A 17,461-nucleotide genomic window follows, 5' to 3' on the forward strand; every position below is an offset into this window, starting at 1 on the left:
ATTATATTATATTAACTGAAAGTGGTGCTCTTGAAACTACAACGAAGTCTATCCATAGTTGGAAATCTGATTATGAAAATGTAAATTAAATTATTGTCAGAAGAATCAATCTTCAGTCTAGTTGTGGTCTGTGTCTTCTCCATCAGCTGGGCACCCAGCAGATGACCGTACCGACTACCCAGCAGCAGAAGGTCACCTATGCTGCCACCACCCAGCTACAGCCTAGCATCAAGACCCAGTTCTTCACTACTTCCATCGCCCAGGCTGGGAAACCCACTGGGGCCCAGCAAATCCAGGTAGACACACGCATCTTCCTACTCAGATAGTCCAACCCTCTGGCCTTCAGGCACTGGGTCTTAAATGTGTAGAGCTATTATCCAGAGGTGTGAGGAATGCTAACTGCTTTCCCCTGTATATTAGGTGGCTAAGCTCCCCCAGATAGTGCAGGGGCAATCCACTGTGGCCAACATCCAGCAGATCGTATCATCTCCACAGCAGGTAAGAGCGCTAACCCACATAGAAGGGCAGTATCATGCAGGATTTTTATGAGGCGTATGGAATGAAAGACGACAGTTTCTGCTTCCTGTGTCTATTAACCTTCCATGACTATTCACTTCATGACTTGAATGCAAGTCAGCTTGGTTAAATTACACAAATAATTTGTGCGTTGTGACATTTAGGTAATTTCCCATAAATTGTTGTGAAATGTTATGACAGTGATTAGAGGTGTCGAGGTAGCAGCATAGTCTGGTAACATTGTAGCGGTATTGTTAAGGGGGGGTAAAGATAAAGCCTTTGTTGGGGCGCCAGGCTGGTATTAACCCTGCTGATAGGAAAAGAGTAGGGTTGAGTACCTCTACCAGACACGCACATCAGCCGAAGAGAGTGCCTTTTTGCCAAATCTTTGTCTTTACCCCTCTCTGGGCCTCCCGAGTGGCACAGTGGTCTAAGGCACTGCATCGCACTACAGATTCTGGTTCGATTCCTGGCTGTGCCGAGATCGGGAGACCCATGAGGCAGCGCACAATTGGCCCAGCGTCGTCTGGGTTAGAGGAGGGTTTCACCGCCTAGTATGTCCTTGTCCCATCGCACTCTAGTGACTCCTGTACGGTGTTTCCTTGGAAACATTGGTGCGGCTGGCTTCCGGGTTATGCGAGCAGTGTGTCAAGAAGTACTGCGGCGTGGAAAGTCGTGTTTCGGAGGACACATGGCTCTCGATCTTTGCCTCTCTCAAGTCCATACGGGAGTTGCAGCGAAGGGACAAGACTGTAACTACCAATTTGGATACCACGAAATTGGGAGGAAAAAATAAATAATATTTACAGCAAAAAAAGAAACGTCCCTTTTTCAGGACCCTGTCTTTCAAAGATAATTCGTAATTATCCAAATAACTTCTCACATTTTCATTGTAAAGGGTCTAAGCACTGTTTCCCATGATTGTTCAATGAACCATAAACAATTAATGAACAGTACCTGTGGAACGGTCGTTAATACACTAACAGCTTAAGGATGGTAGGCAATTCAGGTCAGAGTTATGAAAACTTCGAACACTAAAACTGTGAAAACACCAAAAGAAAGATGCCCAGGGTCCCTGCTCATCTGCGTGAATGTGCCTTAGGCATGCTGCAAGGAGGCTTGAGGACTGCAGACGTGGTCAGGGCAATAAATTGCAATGTCCGTACTGTGAGGCGCCAAAGACAGCTCTACAGGGAGACAGAACTGACAGCTGATCGTCCTCGCAGTGGCAGACCACGTGTAACAACACCTGCACAGGATCGGTACATGCGAACATCACACCTGCGGGACAGGTACAGGATGGCAACAACAACTGCCCGAGTTACACCAGGAAAGCACAATCCCTCCATCAGTGCTCAGAGTGAATAGACTGAATAATAGGCTGAGAGAGGCTGGACTGGGGGCTTGTAGGCCTGTTGTAAGGCAGGTCCTCACCAGACATCACCGGCAACAATGTCGCCTATGGGCACAAACCCACCGTCGCTGGACCAGACAGGACTGGCAAAAAGTGTTCTTCACTGATGAGTCGTGGTTTTGTCTCACCAGGGGTGATGGTCGGATTTGCGTTTATTGTCAAAAGAATGAGCGTTACAGAGGCCTGTACTCTGGAGCGGGATCGATTTGGAGTTGGAGGGTCCTTCATGGGCTGGGGCGGTGTGTCACAGCATCATCGGACTGAGCTTGTTGTCATTGCAGGCAATCTCAATGCTGTGCGTTACAGGGAAGACAAACTCCTCCCTCATGTGGTACCCTTCCTGCAGGCTCATCCTGACATGACCCTGCAGCATGACAATGCCACCACGCACAGAATGAGCAGTTTGGCTGATTTCCTACAAGACAGGAATGTCAGTGTTCTGCCATGGCCAGTGAAGAGCCCGGATCTCAATCCCATTGAGCATGTCTAGGACCTGTTGGATCGGATGGTGAGGGCAGGGCCATTACCCCCTAGAAATGTCTGGGATCTTGCAGGTGCCTTGGTAGAAGAGTGGGGTAACCTCTCACAGGAATAACTGACGAGTCTGGTGCAGTCTATGAGGAGGAGATGCACCGCAGTACTTAATGCTGCTGGTGGCCACACCAGATACTGACTGTTACTTTTAATTTTGCCCCCCTTCCCCTTTTTGTTCAGAGACTTTATTTAATTTCTGTTAGTCACATGTCTGTGGAACTTGTTCAGTTTGTTTCAGTTGTTGAATCTTATGTTCGTATAAATATTTACACGTTAAGTTTGCTGAAAATAATTGCAGTTGACAGTGAGAGGACATGCATACATACATGCATACGTGCATACATACATGCTTCACTGCCCCACATGTACGTACATGCGTACATACATGTGGGGCGGCAGGTAGCCTAGTGGTTAGAGCATAGGGCCAGTAACCGAAAGGTTGCTAGATCAAATCCCTGAGCTGTCAAGGTAAAAATCTGTTGTTCTGCCCTTGAACAAGGCAATTAACCCACTGTTCCTATGGCCGTCGTTGTAAATAAGAATTTGTTCTTAACTGATTTGCCTAAAGTTTAAAATTTTAAAAACAATCATACACTCTAACAATAATGCTACAGAAGTGACACCCGGACAGGGACGGTGCCAACAGATTACAACCACGAGTGATCAACTTACACTTTATAACATGTTGTCTTCTGTCTGATTTAATGTGACCCTCTTCCTGTCTCGTAACAGATCCAGCCCCAGACGGTGGCCCTGACCCAGACTACATCCTCAGCCCAGCCCCAGGTCCAGATGATTCCAGCAGGCACAGCCACAGCCCAGGTGGTTCAGCAGAAGCTACTCCAGCAGCAGGTGGTGACTGCAGCTGCCTCGCCTCAGATACAGACCCCCCCTCCTCACAGCCCGGCCCAACAGGCCCCAGTTTCCGCTGCAGCAGAGTCCCCAGTACAGCAGCAGCCAGCCAAGGGCCAGGCTCACAGAGGGGCCTTGAGGGGCAAGACCCAGGCCAAGCCCAGCGGGGGCAGCAGCTAGGTGCCCACAGGACTAGTTAGAGCTCCCCTTTCAGCTAGGCTAAGCAGAACATCTCATCAGTGTAAATGCATTCAGTGACTGAGGAGCAGCATTATGAAGAGATCCAGCGTTATGAAGGAGTGGTGGAGTCCAGTCTGAGGTGGCTGTGTTGAATCTAACCTGGTTTAAGGAACTGCTCCATGTAAAGGAATGACCTGTATTTTAAGTGTCATCATCTATCTTCAACACAGTAACTGTTGGCTGTTTCCTTAGCGACTGTTTCAGAAGGTCTCCCCTGGACCAACATCCAGGGGGAGGTTTAAGATCAGAAAAACAATATTCATGGCTTTTTTTTAAATGAATGAATATATTAATGTTACTCCATAGATATCCTGTGACTATGGGCTGGTGCTTAGCTCATTTGGGGAATGTCCATTTGAATAATGTTTTGTGTATTCATACATTGTCCCTGTCCGCCTTGATGATATTATTCTCATGCTTACCGTTTATGTCTGTAATTTCATAGTTGGTAGATATAGAAAACACCCTTCTTGATAAAAAAAGGTATCTTGATAAAGTAATGCATATTAATGAGACTACATCTCAGTAGTACAGATGCATTGCATTGCCTACCAGAACGATAGGTGGGAGGACTTCAGTCCTCATGATAATTGTCATTGTGAAAGTTATTCACAGACATCAAAGCCCTGAGTCATTAGTGAATGCATTTTTACCTGTGGAAACACATTCACATAACTCTTTTCAATGTATCAATTTAACATTGACAGAAGTGTCCCTAAAAGTTATCTCCTTAATTGTTTGCATAAGAGGGAGCTTGCCAGGTCCAAAACTGCCCCAATCGTCATTGTATCACAGTTATAACGACCACTGAAAATACATGAAATAATCTGAATGTAACATTTAGGTTTTTTTTGTAACCTTCAGATATTTAATTGATAATAATGCATTTTCCTTTCAGTCTATTATGTTTATGTAACAAATACACTGTAAACATGTACTTTAGTATATTGTGTTTTCTCATAAATATGCCATTTTTTTTATTGATGTTGAAGAAAAAAAACTGTAAATAACAATGAAAAAGGAAAACATTTGTACTTGTAAAGTAGTTGTGTTTTCATTGGATTTTTTCAGCCTAATTGTAATAAAGTGTTTTGTTTTTATACACAATATCTGGTCTGACCTAAGTAGTGATAATCATATCTTTACGTAGTAAGTTTGAGCTATGTAGTCTGAAGAAAGCTTGTGATTGTGTCTCTGGCACCCGGATAAGCACGCATCCTACGTTATCTCCCAGGAAAGGCAGTATTACCACTGCACTGGATAACCTAGATATCTATAGTGGCAACCAGCTAATATTTTCATTACATACAGTGCATTCAGAAAGTATTCAGACCCCTTGACTTTTTCCACATTGTTACGTTACAGCCTTATTCTAAAATGTATTAAATTGTCACCCCCCCCCCCAATCTACAGATAACTCATAAGAAAGCAAAAACAGGTTTGTAGATAAAAAATAAATAAAAAATGTACTAAAAATAAGATACTGATATCACATTTACAAATATTCAGACCCTTTACTCAGTACTTTGTTGAAGCACCTTTGGCAGCGACTACAGACTCGAGTCTTCTTGGGTATGACGCTACAAGCTTGGTACACCTGTATTTGGGGAGTTTCTCCCATTTTTCTCTGCAGATCCTCTCAAGTTCTGTCAGACTGGATGGGGAGCATCGCTGCACAGTTTTTTTTCAGGTCTCTAGAGATGTTCGATCGGGTTCAGGTCCGGGCTCTGACTGGGCCATTGATGGACATTTAGAGACTTGTCCCGAATCCAGTCCTGCATTGTCTTGGCTGTGTGCATCGGGTCATTGTCCTTTTGGAAGGTGAACCTCTGGAGCAGGTTTTCATCAAGGATCTCTGTACTTTGCTCCGTTCATCTTTCCCAGGATCCTGACTAGTCTCCCAGTAACCGCTGCTGAAAATAATTCCTACTGCATGATGCTGCCACAACCATGCTTCACCGTAGGGATGGTGCCAGGTTTCCTCCAGGCGTGAAGCTTGGCATTCAGGCAATGAGTTAAATCCCGGTATCATCAGATCAGAGAATATTGTTTCTCATGGTCTGTTTCTCATGTCTTTAGGTGCCTTTTGGCAAACTCCAAGCGGGCTGTCGAACCTTTTACTGAGTTTCTTCCGTCTGGCCACTCTACCATAAAGGCCTGGTTGGTGGAGGGCTGCAGAGATGGTTGTCCTTCTGGAAGGTTCTCCCATCTTCACGGAGGAACTCAGGAGCTCGGTCAGAGTGACCATTGGGTTATTGGTCGCCTCCCTGACCAAGGCCCTTCTCCCCCGATTGCTCAGTTTGGCCGGGCAGCCAGCTCTAGGAAGTCTTTGTGGTTCCAAACTTGTTCCTTAAGAATGGAGGCCACTGTGTTCTTGGGGACCTTCAATGCTGCAGACATTTTATGATACCCTTCCCCCAGGTCTGTGTTTCTTTCCAAATCATGTCCAATCAATTGAATTTACCACAGGACTCCAAACAAGTTGTAGAAACATCTCAAGGATGATCCATGGAAACAGGATCTCAATAAATCTCAATCTCAAGGATCTCAATAAAGGGTCTCAATTATTTAAATAAGGTAATTCTGTTTTTATTCTTAATAAATTTGGCAAAATGTTCTACAACTTTTGCTTTGTCATGAGGTGTTTTGTGTAGCTTAATGAGAGGAAAATGTAACAATGTGGAAAAAGTCAAGTGGTCTGAATACTTAACGGATGCACTGTAAGTTGACTTTTTATAACACGTTTCCTGTGATATAACTGTTGGGAAATAATGGGTACTACTACCGTATAATAGGTTAAATCAAAAGATGGAATATACTGCAATAGATACAATCCTTTCTCAGTGTTTTAGTCATGAGGGAGAAAAGAAAGCTCTCAACAGTGCTGTCTGTTTCCCCCTGCTGGCTGCTGACAGTGGCAGATATATCAGAAGAGAAAACATTTATTTGGGCAGGAGGGCAGAGATTCAGGCCTAAAGCCACTCAGAAGATCCTAGATCACTGGATCAGAGGGCATGTCACACAGTGTCAGAAGAGTCAGACTGTGTAGAAGGGCTATACACACCACTATAGTTAATGTTGCTATCACTGCTAACATTTAAAAGACCAGTATTGTAATCTGGTCTGTTAACAGGAGCACATAAGACAAAGGCCAATTTAATGCAATGAATGACGTTTAATAAATTGTCTTGAGTTACTTGGTCTTTAAGGACTGTTTGAAGGGCTTGAACAGGCCTTTGGAGATGGCAGAAAACATCCTGACGAGAAGTGGACGTTTGTGAGGCGTCTCCTGTTGGGAGCTGGCGGGGAGATCCTTTGGCAGTGCAGACATGGCAGCATGTGGCACTATGCTGGGCACTACAGAAGAGAGAAGAGTTGACATGCACTTTAATTTAGAAATGATGTAATGTATGTTACAACTCAACATAACTGACACTGATAAATGAGAACCAACAGCTTGAGTTTTGGAGAATATAATTACTTTTACATAAGAGATGACTACTGATTGCGTATATAACCTTTGTAAGGTTATTTTGAAATGGCATTTCTTTGTACACCAATATCTCAAACAGACAATGTCCTGTTGTGTGAACTTACGCATGCCATCTTCAGCAGTGGTCTGTACTTGTTCTGATTCAGAGCGGTGGGAATCCTTCTCGTTCCCCTTCTTGAAAGTATTTAAAGAGAAAAACATGTTTAAAGAAATGTCACAGCTGAACAACCTCATGATGATAACAATCACACCTACCACACCAGCACAACATTTATGATTGGTTTTGGAATGAATGGATGGTTTTATATTTTTTACACTGAATAGCATTGTTTACTCACATTATCTCCCACAACTGTTCATTTAAATACGTTTGCTGTACCTTTAAGTTGCCTGTCAGCCTGACCAGCCTTTGTAGAAAAGATTATTTCCACCTGCTAGCCCTCACATCCTCAGCCAGTGGAAGAGCCTTAGGCCCGGTGGTTTTGACTGATGTTCTTGAGGCTGCCCTCAATGCCTCATTACATCTGTGGAGAAGCGCTTCACTCAAAGACTTGACAAGAATCCTATCAAATGAAGAGTCCTGAGTCGACACGGCCTGTTGGAGGATTTTCTCAGAGCCAAACTCCCCCAACAGATTTTTATAGACGACTCTGTAGACTTTATGAATCCTCAAGTTCTCTGGATAGGCTTGTGTCTCAGAGCAGCCTGACCATGCACAGAAGACTTCCATAACTTTGGGGATCAGGTCTTGTTACTTGCGTGTGATGTCAACTGAGTAATCTTCTTTTGGGATTTGGATTTTTGTTAGAATTCTCATTACTAACATGCTGATGAGGCCGGTGACATCGTCATCACTGCCCAAGTTATCAGAGGATGGGGTTGGAAGTGGGATATCTTTGACCATGTCTGGGCTGGTTGACATATCGTCCCTGACAATGTTTTGAGCTACACCAGAATGACTGGTGGTATCCACTTCCTCTCCATCAATGTTGGCCTTTAAGATTTGTGCTGCATTGGAGGTCTCGCTTGTTGCCATAATGACGCCAGAAGGAGATTGCCTACATCAGATATAGTGGTTTCAGATGTTTGGAGAGATTCAGTTGGAGAGGATCCTCTACTTTCTGCATCAGAATCCACAGAGTACATGACCTGGCTTACCATAACTTTGGTAAAGAGACTGACTGTGTCACTAAATACTGATGAAGAAGAAGAGCATGAAATTCTATCTTCAGACACTCTAGCCAACACCTTGTCCCCCTGAACCAAAGTCATTGAAGTTGAATAGGGCACAAAACTAGGAAGCAGGAGGCACTTAACAGACTCCTCTACAAACAGCTGAACCAGCTCGTAAGTTGTGGGCTTCCCCACTTTGTCATTCCTCTTCAGCTTCGAAAGGATGGTATCAGATGCACTCTTTCCAGCCGCCACTGTCAGTCCCAGAGGGGTCAAGTTGCTATCAGAAATGATGCGGTTGACTTGGTGGCTGAGATCACGGGAGAGAGCACCAATCCTACCCTGAGATATGAGCTCCTCCAGTCTAGCTATTGCATCTGTTAGATCAGAGTGAGATGTAACCTACCCTTCTGCCTCTGGATATACCTTCTTCATGATAGTATCGGCTATGGCAAACATTCTTGTTCTTGCATCACACACCATTGTTTTTGGCTTAGTAGATTCGCTCATGTCAATGACTGAGCATCTTACAATGGGCTGAGCAGGACTCTCAGGTAACTCAGAAGGAATGGGAGTGCCAGGGAGTGCAAATTCCCACTCTGTCTTCTGTGATTTGGCTTGTCTTTGCAATGAGAAATAATTCCTCATCTTTGCCTTCACATTGTGGTAAATAGTCTTTGCAGTTATCCACATTTTCTTCTTTAGATACGTCCACACCAGTCTGGGAGCTTACAGCTGCAGCATTTGTGGCTTCTGAGGGTTTCTCATCACTGAGTTGAAGCATAGAGTCTGCCTGCCACAGAGTAGTAGGAGACTCTGTGAGCAGGACAATGCTCTTCATATCATTTGCAATTGATCCAATAATTTCAATAGCAACTGAATCTGTATGCTTTGAGGAAATGGTGGATAATGCTGGCGACATATGAGAATCTGTCTGGCTTGAACCGACTTCGCCGGGGAAGAGATTGACAGATTTGATCAGTATTTTTCTGACTTTGTTGGTTGCCTTCTTCTGAAACACTTCACTCGAAAGCTGCTCAATGACTGAGGCTGGAGTAACACTCTAACCCAACGTTCTAACCACAAGGCTACCTGCTGCCCCAAGTCCTGCCAACTGAAAAACGGCACAATAAATGTGTAACCAAGGGGGAACTAGTGCATTTCTCTGAGAAAAGCTGCTTCAGTTTTACCAATCTTCCAAAACACTTGAAATTCTTGTAAAATAATTAACATTTATTTGATCAAATAGACTTTGAAAGGGTAGACATGCAGAAATGCCTCTTGTCAAAAGTATTGCTGTTACAAAAGTAGTTCTAACTGCAGCGTAAGAGGTTACAGGTTCTTCTTGGTGAAGCGCCTGAATGGCTTCATCATTGCTGAAAAGACCCTGACAATCAAGGATCGTTTTTTGACAGGCTGAGATATGGAGGGAGAAACCTCTCCAACAGGAGCTAGGAACACAAGAGAAATGGATGGGGTAAGAGAGAGAGAGATGCAGTATAGTAACGTTGAAAAATAACAGTGCTATGAGTTTGGTAGGCATACCTATGTTTCTAACACACACCTAAACAAAACTACAAGCTTTAGCAGAGCTCTAAAACATCCTTACCTATGCAATGTCCATCAGTAGAGGGAATCTCAGTCTGTTCCTGGACTGAATGGCAGTCCTTTTTGTTTCCTCTCTTGGAACGCTAACATAAGAAAGGTAAAGAACATGGTACAGAGAATAAATAAATGAATAAATGGAACACTTCTGAATCCAAGGCAACAATTTAGTGATGAATAAAACATATTTATCTCATGTATTCGTCTTATCATATCAATAACATCAATAACATCAGCACCTAACTGGAACCAAAAACAAATGCTAACTCCCTGCTATACCTTGAAGTTGATCCTGAGTTTGGTCATTGAAAAGCAAAGGAAGCTCCTTCTTGCTTTCTGCTCAGCCCCCCTCTCTGTCTCAGCCTGGTCTGATGGGTTTGTTGCAGCAGAAGCTGGTCTTGACGCCTCCTTGCATCCCTGTACCAGCTGCTGGGTCAAGGACTTTACCAGGACTCTGTCAAATGCAGGGTCCTGGGAGGAAAGAGCTGCTTGCAGGATGTTATAAGAGCCAAACTCCTCCATGAGGTTTTTATGTACACCTCTGAACACCCTTTGGATGTTCAGGTTCTGGGAATATGCCTTTGTCCTGGAGAATCTGGATGCAGCACAGAACTCAGACAGGACTTGTCTGATGAGTTGCTGACATGTTTCTGTCAGATCTGCTGCCTGTTGGGAGGGTCCATCTAGGGCTGAGGGTCTGATCTCCGATAGCAACCTTATCACCAGTATGGTGACAAAACAGATGCCATCATCTTTGCTGGAGTCCATCAAGTACTGCAGTGGGAATGCAGTGGCACTGCTGATGTCCGGGGTGATTAAGAGCTCCCTCAGATGGCCAGAGCTGCTGGGGATGCACACCTCCTTCTCTTCAATGTCAATCCCATCTCCCTTTGGTACCAAAGAGGTTCCCTTGTTGGTGAAAGACGGAGTGGAGGATCGAAAAGAGGCTTTAGCACTCGGCGGTCGACTGCGGTCAGTCATTGGACTGTTACGATGCAGGGGTTCATCTGTGTGTGCCATCATCTTTGTCTTTAGGTCACTTGAAGAAATCTCTGGCATTTTAGAGACCCTGGTGTCGATGCAGGAGCTCCTGACGATGGGGCAGGTCAGATCAAAAGGCACTTCGTCAGGGATGGGAGTGCCAGGGAGGTTGATCTCTAACTCACACTCTGACCTAGGACTCTTTGAAGAGCTGGACAAGGAACTACGACCATTTAAAGAAGTGGACAAAGATGAACAGGTTCTAGGGATGTCTTGGCAGACTTGTTCACTGTCATCCTCACTTTTCTCAACCTCCTTCAGTATAGTTCCTACCATATCATTGATCTGAAGGAGCTCCCTGGAATCCTTCATTCGCCCTAAGTTTGAGATTTCATTCTGGATAGCAACCAGGATTTCCCCAAGGGTCTCTTTGGAAGAAGCATTTTCTGTCCTTTCGGATCCGGGTGGCTTCAGCCCTGTGAAGAAATCCTTAAGTGTGTTCTTCATACTGACGCAGATGGTCTTAGCTGTTGACCAAAGCTTCTCCTCTGATATTTTAACACTCAATTCAGTATCATCCAGTTGGGAGCCCCGTGGGGCACTGTGAAACTCTCCCACTTCTTTCCAGTAGCACAGTGTCAGTGGACTCATTTTTCTGGAAAATAGTCACCATTCCTTTGACAAAGGTTTCCACTAATCCAGAGGCTGTATTCTCAGAGGACATGGAGGACATGGATTCTGAAAGGACATGGATCTCTGATGGTGAGCTAGATGATAAGCCAGCCTGCAGACTTTTCTGAAGACCAGTATGGCTGATCTGTGTGATAAAGGAATGACTGGATCTCATCAGCACTTTACTCACTGCCTCTTCTGCCTGAGTCTGGAAGTCATTGCTAGAGAGCTTCTTAATGCTCTGAATCAGACTAGTAGAAGACTCCGTGATTCTGACACTCTCTTCTGAGCTCAGTTGAGAATATTGAGTACTCACGCTCAAGTCTTCATTGGGTGAGGGTGACTGGGAAATAGTATAGTCATCGAGCTTTGATAGGACGCCATCAACAAACCAACAAGCCTCTAGGGACTCATCAGATGAACTGACAACGGCCAAGGATTTACTCTCCACTTTTGATAACTCTGACTTGTAGATGGAAAAAACACTGCTAAGAACTTCTTGAGTACTGGTATCCAGATTGGAGAGACAGAGAGCTGGTATTGGTTGGCTCTCACTGGGAACTCTACTAAGTTTGGTGCTGGGTAACTGGACCTCAACAGTTGAAACAGTTGCCTTTTCCATAGTGTCTGAAGACTCCTGAAGAGAAGCATCCTTAGCCACACCTTCTTCTCGAGCGGATAGAGTTAAAAGGTCCCTCAGCTTTGCTCGTATACGGCCGTAGAGTGTGCGGGCTAGAGAGAAGGTTATCATCTGTGAAGATCCTGTTTTGTGGTCATTTACAGGAACTGGCCAATCAACTGCTTCACATGTGCCTTCAAATGATGCTATCGTCTCCATGCCTCCCACAAATGCCTTAACAATCACTGTGGCAGTGGAGGTTACAGATGTCAGGGCTGTGCAGCTGGTATTCAGGGAAGCTTCAGTAAGGCTAGGAGCAGCACTAGAAGGCCTAGAGGAAGGAGCCATGCCAGAAGAGCTGCTGACTTTCCTTGTAAGGATGGTGCTCACCGCCTTCAGGGCTTTAGACTGAAAGTTGGGGCTAGAGAGGGTCTGAATCTTTCTGGCCACCACACTGGTAGAGGATCCAGTCTCTTTGAGAAAGTGAGTGGTCCTTTCTTTCCCAGATGGACACTCAACATCAAGGTCACATTGAAGATTGGTCAGACATTTTGACCCCAAGATTGTCATCTTCTTGGCCAGATCCAATAGGATGTTGAAGTCCTGTGCCATTTTGTCCATTGTGCCGACAATGGCATCCAGCACATCATCGGTCACAGGGTCCATGAGGGGCTCGATAAACCCTACCCACTCTGGCTCAGACGTTTGGCTCTGTAGCTCGGCCAGGATCTGCACCGAGGCTACCCGAATGACCTCCTTGCCTGCTGCTATGTCCTGACTGTCCATAGGGGGGAAACTCCCCGAGCTGGCCTGAATGACCACTGAGAGGCCAGAGTTAAGCTGGTGTACCACCTCCCCCACGATAGCACACCTCAACTCGGAGGAGCTGGAGGAGGTGGGGTTGGAGTGACCCTCAACCAGGGATATCAGGAGGCTCTCTTCCGTTACCCCAAAAAGAGCCTTCAGAGGCTCCTCCATGAGGGGAGCCTCTCTAGTTGCAGGCAAGCTCTGCAATGAGGTCTGGGACCTTGAAGATAAACACACAATCACCACTTATGCCATGCAAATGTGACCAACTGGTATCTAATCTGGGCCATTAGTGAGCCTGATAACCAAATTAGAGCAATGATGGTCTCATACCACCGTAGTTCTAGAAGCCTAAAGCCAACTGACACGATTTTTTTTGGCTGATTTTTATGTTTGTACGACATCAGAATATGATTAATTCTGAAAGGCATGTACCTGATCTATTTATTCATAGATGACTTTATGGCTTACCCAGTTAAAAATGACTTTCACCTAGACCCACCCCCTCAGTGGCAACATTTCTGACCAGAATTTAAAACTACAAGGTGTGAATTCCAAGTTAATAATTTATGATAAGTATGGGTCAGGTCTTGCAATTATTAAGTTGAAATATTGCTGTGAACATACCTCTTAGGCGAACAGCATGGTGATGAGGTTCTGCGAGTGGATTTTCCGGCGGCACCCTGCACTGCCATTCCTCCTCCTCTCCTTAGTCCAGTAGGTCATCTCACTGATCAGCAGCCTTTTCTCTCTCTCATCCAGACTGCCTAAGGAATCCTCAGACCCTGTCAGAGAGCACTGGGATTCTGGGGAGGTTGCCCCACTCCTCAGGTTCACCCCCATGATACGAGCTAGCGCTGGTAGGAGAATGCGGAGGGCTGTCTGGGTCACGACTTTAACAATCTTCAGACACAGCATGGAGAGCTGCTCGAATGTGAGCTATGGCCAACAAACAGAGTAATGATTTTGTCAATCAAGCAATTCCATGACACCATTCCCTATATAGCACACAACTTTTGACCAGAACCTTATGTGGAGAGACTTACGTTATTTTTCATGCCATGCTGAATCACTCTCCATTGGCTAGAGAAAAGAAAAGAAAGGAAACATATTTTACCTGCACACTGATGTTGAGTTAGTGGAGTCACTAGATAGCCATGTCAGGTAAAATAAAAGTGTATTTAATTAAGCTATTAGCGAGTACATGAGACATTTTGTTCTTGATTTACAGGAAGAGTTAGGGGTGTGGTTACAGTGATGTTAGGTGTAGTGTCTAAAATCCCATTTGTGGTTAGAAGGTGCACTATGATTATAAATTCAGAGTTGTTTTATGTCAGGTTGGAAAAAGACATGGGACTTGCTCATCAGTTAGACTCCTCAGGAAGGAGAGGAGGATTGGGGCACAGCATGTCTCAATCTTGAGAGAAGGCATTAGAGTCCTCTGAGCCTCCTTCTCCAGCTGCTCAATGATAGATCCCCTTTCCTGGAAACCACACCCGGGTGTCTGAGAAGACTCTGGGAAACCGCAAAGAGAAATCTAAAGTTGAATCTGAACTTGATCCCTAATTTCCTTCACCTTTAGTGATTTGATTGAACTGGACAGGTAAAAGCACATCTCTCTGCGGGCCTCCACTATATTGCTTTCACCTATATAGATACTATTTTCTCAGATTAGTGCTGATGAATTTGAACACAACCTGCACCCAACATGAAGTAATTTCAGACCTGCACCAATGCTGCTGTCCTCCTCCACGGAAGTCTTCTTGGCACGGCCACTGGACTTACGTTTAGCCTACATGACAACAGATTATAGGTCTCAGCAGATCTAAGGTCAGTGCGGTGTCTCCTCCTAATGCTTTAAGGCTAGGATTTAGCGATAGCAAACTAATCCTAGACCTGTGCCTCAGTAGGCAGAGCATGTGTAAAGGACAACATTTCTTACCTTGCCTCCTGTCCTGTTCTTTTTGGTCTCATGTGTCTCTGTTTCATCCTTCATGTTCTCCACGACTTTATTTTGGTCATCCGGGGGATCCTCCCATTTCACGCTCTGGTGGATAAATGAGAGGTCAACATCAGTCCTAGGTTGTGACTTTATGAAACAACTTGTTCGCTCCTATTTTAAACAAAACGGCAATAGTGGTCAGATTTCAGTCCATGGATTAAACCAGTGAGACCTATTGCTGTGTTAGTGACCTACTATATTGTTAGTAATTTCTCCTCTAAACTCAAAATAGGCTAAATGAACCATACCTTGCTGTCATCTGACATGATGAGTAGCTTATTATTGTAGGCTGTTTAGAGGAAATACTAATAGCTCCTTTGAAAAAACGTCAGTGAACCGTCGGCAGACAACTGAAGTGAATATGAACGTCCTTGAATTATGCCAAAGCATTGTTGAATACTCGATTCCGATTGGCTGAAGCCAGAGCATTCTTCAAAGATGTCATACACACATGATGTCACAATTAGGCCTAAGTCTAATGTCTATTTGAATTGTCAATGTCTTTAGAAAACAAATCAAAGCTTGTCAAAGTTCTGCCAAACAAAAATATGTCTAAGTGTACGTTTTTGCGTTTAATTTATGGTTTATCATGCATCGTCATTCATCACCATGCACAAAAACGTAACTCGCTGCCATCCATTAGCTATAATTCTGAGGTTGCAAAGCTGCAAAACTAGGACGTGCAATAAATTATAACCACTTGCAAAATTATTTCAAATCAAAGACGTTCAAGGATGCTTGAACTATTTCAGCACTGTGGAGCTGTCCGCTGCATAGAGCTGACACGTTTCTTGGCGTCAGGGGAACGTGCCATGGCGCTGAAATGTTTCTCGAGTCTGTGCAGCACCTGAGACCGCGGCATGGTGCTGAAATGGAGCAGGGCTCAGTTCAATGGATATCTCATGCCGATTTTCCTGCTAGCCTATTTATAACGATATTATAATCACATTATTTTCATCCATCCGTCAACACAAATGGCATGTCAACGTTTCCCAAATAATAATGCAATGAAGCCAAGCCGAGATGTATGGTTCTTCATCCAGAGGACGAAGCACCACTGTATCATCTAAAACCTTCAGAAAGATCCCTTAAAACTGTAGAATAAATTCTCCACGGCTGTTATGGTAGCTAGGTTAATCTGGCGAGTCATGGACAAATCCAACACATAGCGTTTCACTGAGTCCTGCTTAGAGGTGACTGACCGTCATGTTGCTAGTTGTAATGACGCGTTTAAAACAAGAATAGTTATTTGTAATTGCTCTGGGAGCTAATTATTGCAGAGCCCAGCTACACATCCTGCTGGCTGGGCTCATTATGGACAGCCAATGAGCAGTTCAGGTGAAAAAGTCTGCCAGATCTGATCCCTATAACATACATGATACTAGGATCCTGAAGCTACCTGCCGGCCTGCACAATCCTCCATGGCACGAATGCTACACACGCAATATGTTATGCTAACATCCCACAACAATTCCCCAATTGGAATTACTTGCCTAAACTTCCAATCATATTTATTTTCTAATATCAACCATAGTTTCGGCACTTAAGGCAGACTTGCTATTAGAACAACATGGAATTAGGACAACTGTAAAGCTCGTTAAACGTAGGCTAAAATGAACCTTTCCTGGCTGTCGTCAGCCATTATGTGTAGCCCTTTAATTAAGGCTCTGCGCCTCTGATACTGCAGCTGTTCTGATAGGCTCCTGTAGCTTTTCTGTAACTGTTAAACTCGTCTAATCGTATCCGTTGAAAACCCGTCAGTAAACCGTCCTCAAACACAATGAACTGATGTCAATATGGACATTAACCTTCACATAAAGATATCAAATACATGACGTCAGATATGCTTAGAGGTATTGTTGACTTGATCAGAATACATACCATAGTGTCACAGTACGTGCTGTTGACAGCCTACCCCGAAATCAAACAGGAACATGGATTTTGTGAAATCTGTTGTGAATGTATAGAAATGTTTTTACAATTGTATAACTCCCTTCATTTTACTGGACCCCATGAAGAGTAGCTGCTGCAGCTAAAGGGGATCCACAATAAATACAAATACAAACCCAAATGCACCATGATAACACATGTATCAACTTGTTTTGACATATCACATGGGATATGACAGTTCCTGATTCTGTGATACTGTAAATCAACAGACCTTGAGAGGAGATTAAACATCATCTGTTGATCTATTTCACAGGTTTCTGGTGGTTTCTAAGCATTCTACATGTGTTGGGGAAGGAGGGTGGGATCTCTCCAGAGCATCTAATTACATCAATCATGTCTTGCCATGCATGTTTTTTTATTTTTTTTTATTTTTTTATTTCACCTTTATTTAACCAGGTAGGCTAGTTGAGAACAAGTTCTCATTTGCAACTGCGACCTGGCCAAGATAAAGCATAGCAGTGTGAACAGACAACACAGAGTTACACATGGAGTAAACAATTAACAAGTCTGTCAGGATTTGGCCAGGGTTGTTCCGGTTTTTGGTCACTAGATGCCCCCATTGTGCCTTTTGACCTTTTGTTTTCCCTTATAATATATATAATA

At 44.2% G+C, this 17,461-nt stretch overlaps 3 protein-coding genes across 8 annotated transcripts in view; 1 reads left to right on the forward strand and 2 right to left on the reverse strand.

Moving 5' to 3' along the window:
* The window catches only part of ep400 (E1A binding protein p400), a 36,682-nt gene extending 32,020 nt beyond the window's left edge, over positions 1-4,662 (forward strand). For all 6 annotated transcript variants that reach the window (XM_046347486.1, XM_046347489.1, XM_046347487.1 and 3 more), the window contains 3 exons: positions 147-296; positions 421-498; positions 3,197-4,662. In XM_046347486.1, coding sequence (XP_046203442.1) covers positions 147-296; positions 421-498; positions 3,197-3,496 — 528 coding nt within the window. In that variant the 3' untranslated portion in view covers positions 3,497-4,662. The remainder of the gene's footprint in view (positions 1-146; positions 297-420; positions 499-3,196) is intronic.
* A 4,371-nt stretch (positions 4,663-9,033) lies between these two features.
* On the reverse strand, positions 9,034-11,404 carry LOC124034378. The gene is made up of 3 exons (XM_046347501.1): positions 10,107-11,404; positions 9,832-9,913; positions 9,034-9,673 (listed from the first exon to the last, which is right to left on the reverse strand). Exons 1-3 carry the CDS (start codon positions 11,313-11,315, stop codon positions 9,555-9,557), a joined length of 1,410 nt encoding a protein of 469 aa, XP_046203457.1. The 5' UTR covers positions 11,316-11,404; the 3' UTR covers positions 9,034-9,554.
* Positions 11,405-12,988: 1,584 nt separating this feature from the next.
* LOC124033014 lies at positions 12,989-15,770 on the reverse strand. Its single transcript, XM_046344942.1, has 7 exons — positions 15,693-15,770; positions 14,849-14,953; positions 14,632-14,698; positions 14,268-14,421; positions 13,953-13,989; positions 13,534-13,845; positions 12,989-13,126 (listed from the first exon to the last, which is right to left on the reverse strand). The coding sequence occupies exons 1-6, from the start codon at positions 15,768-15,770 to the stop codon at positions 13,537-13,539; spliced, it is 750 nt and encodes a 249-aa protein (XP_046200898.1). The 3' UTR covers positions 12,989-13,126; positions 13,534-13,536.
* Positions 15,771-17,461: the final 1,691 nt, after the last annotated feature.

Source organism: Oncorhynchus gorbuscha, linkage group LG04 (genome assembly GCF_021184085.1).
Source record: "Oncorhynchus gorbuscha isolate QuinsamMale2020 ecotype Even-year linkage group LG04, OgorEven_v1.0, whole genome shotgun sequence".
Classification (NCBI taxonomy): Eukaryota; Metazoa; Chordata; class Actinopteri; order Salmoniformes; family Salmonidae; genus Oncorhynchus; species Oncorhynchus gorbuscha.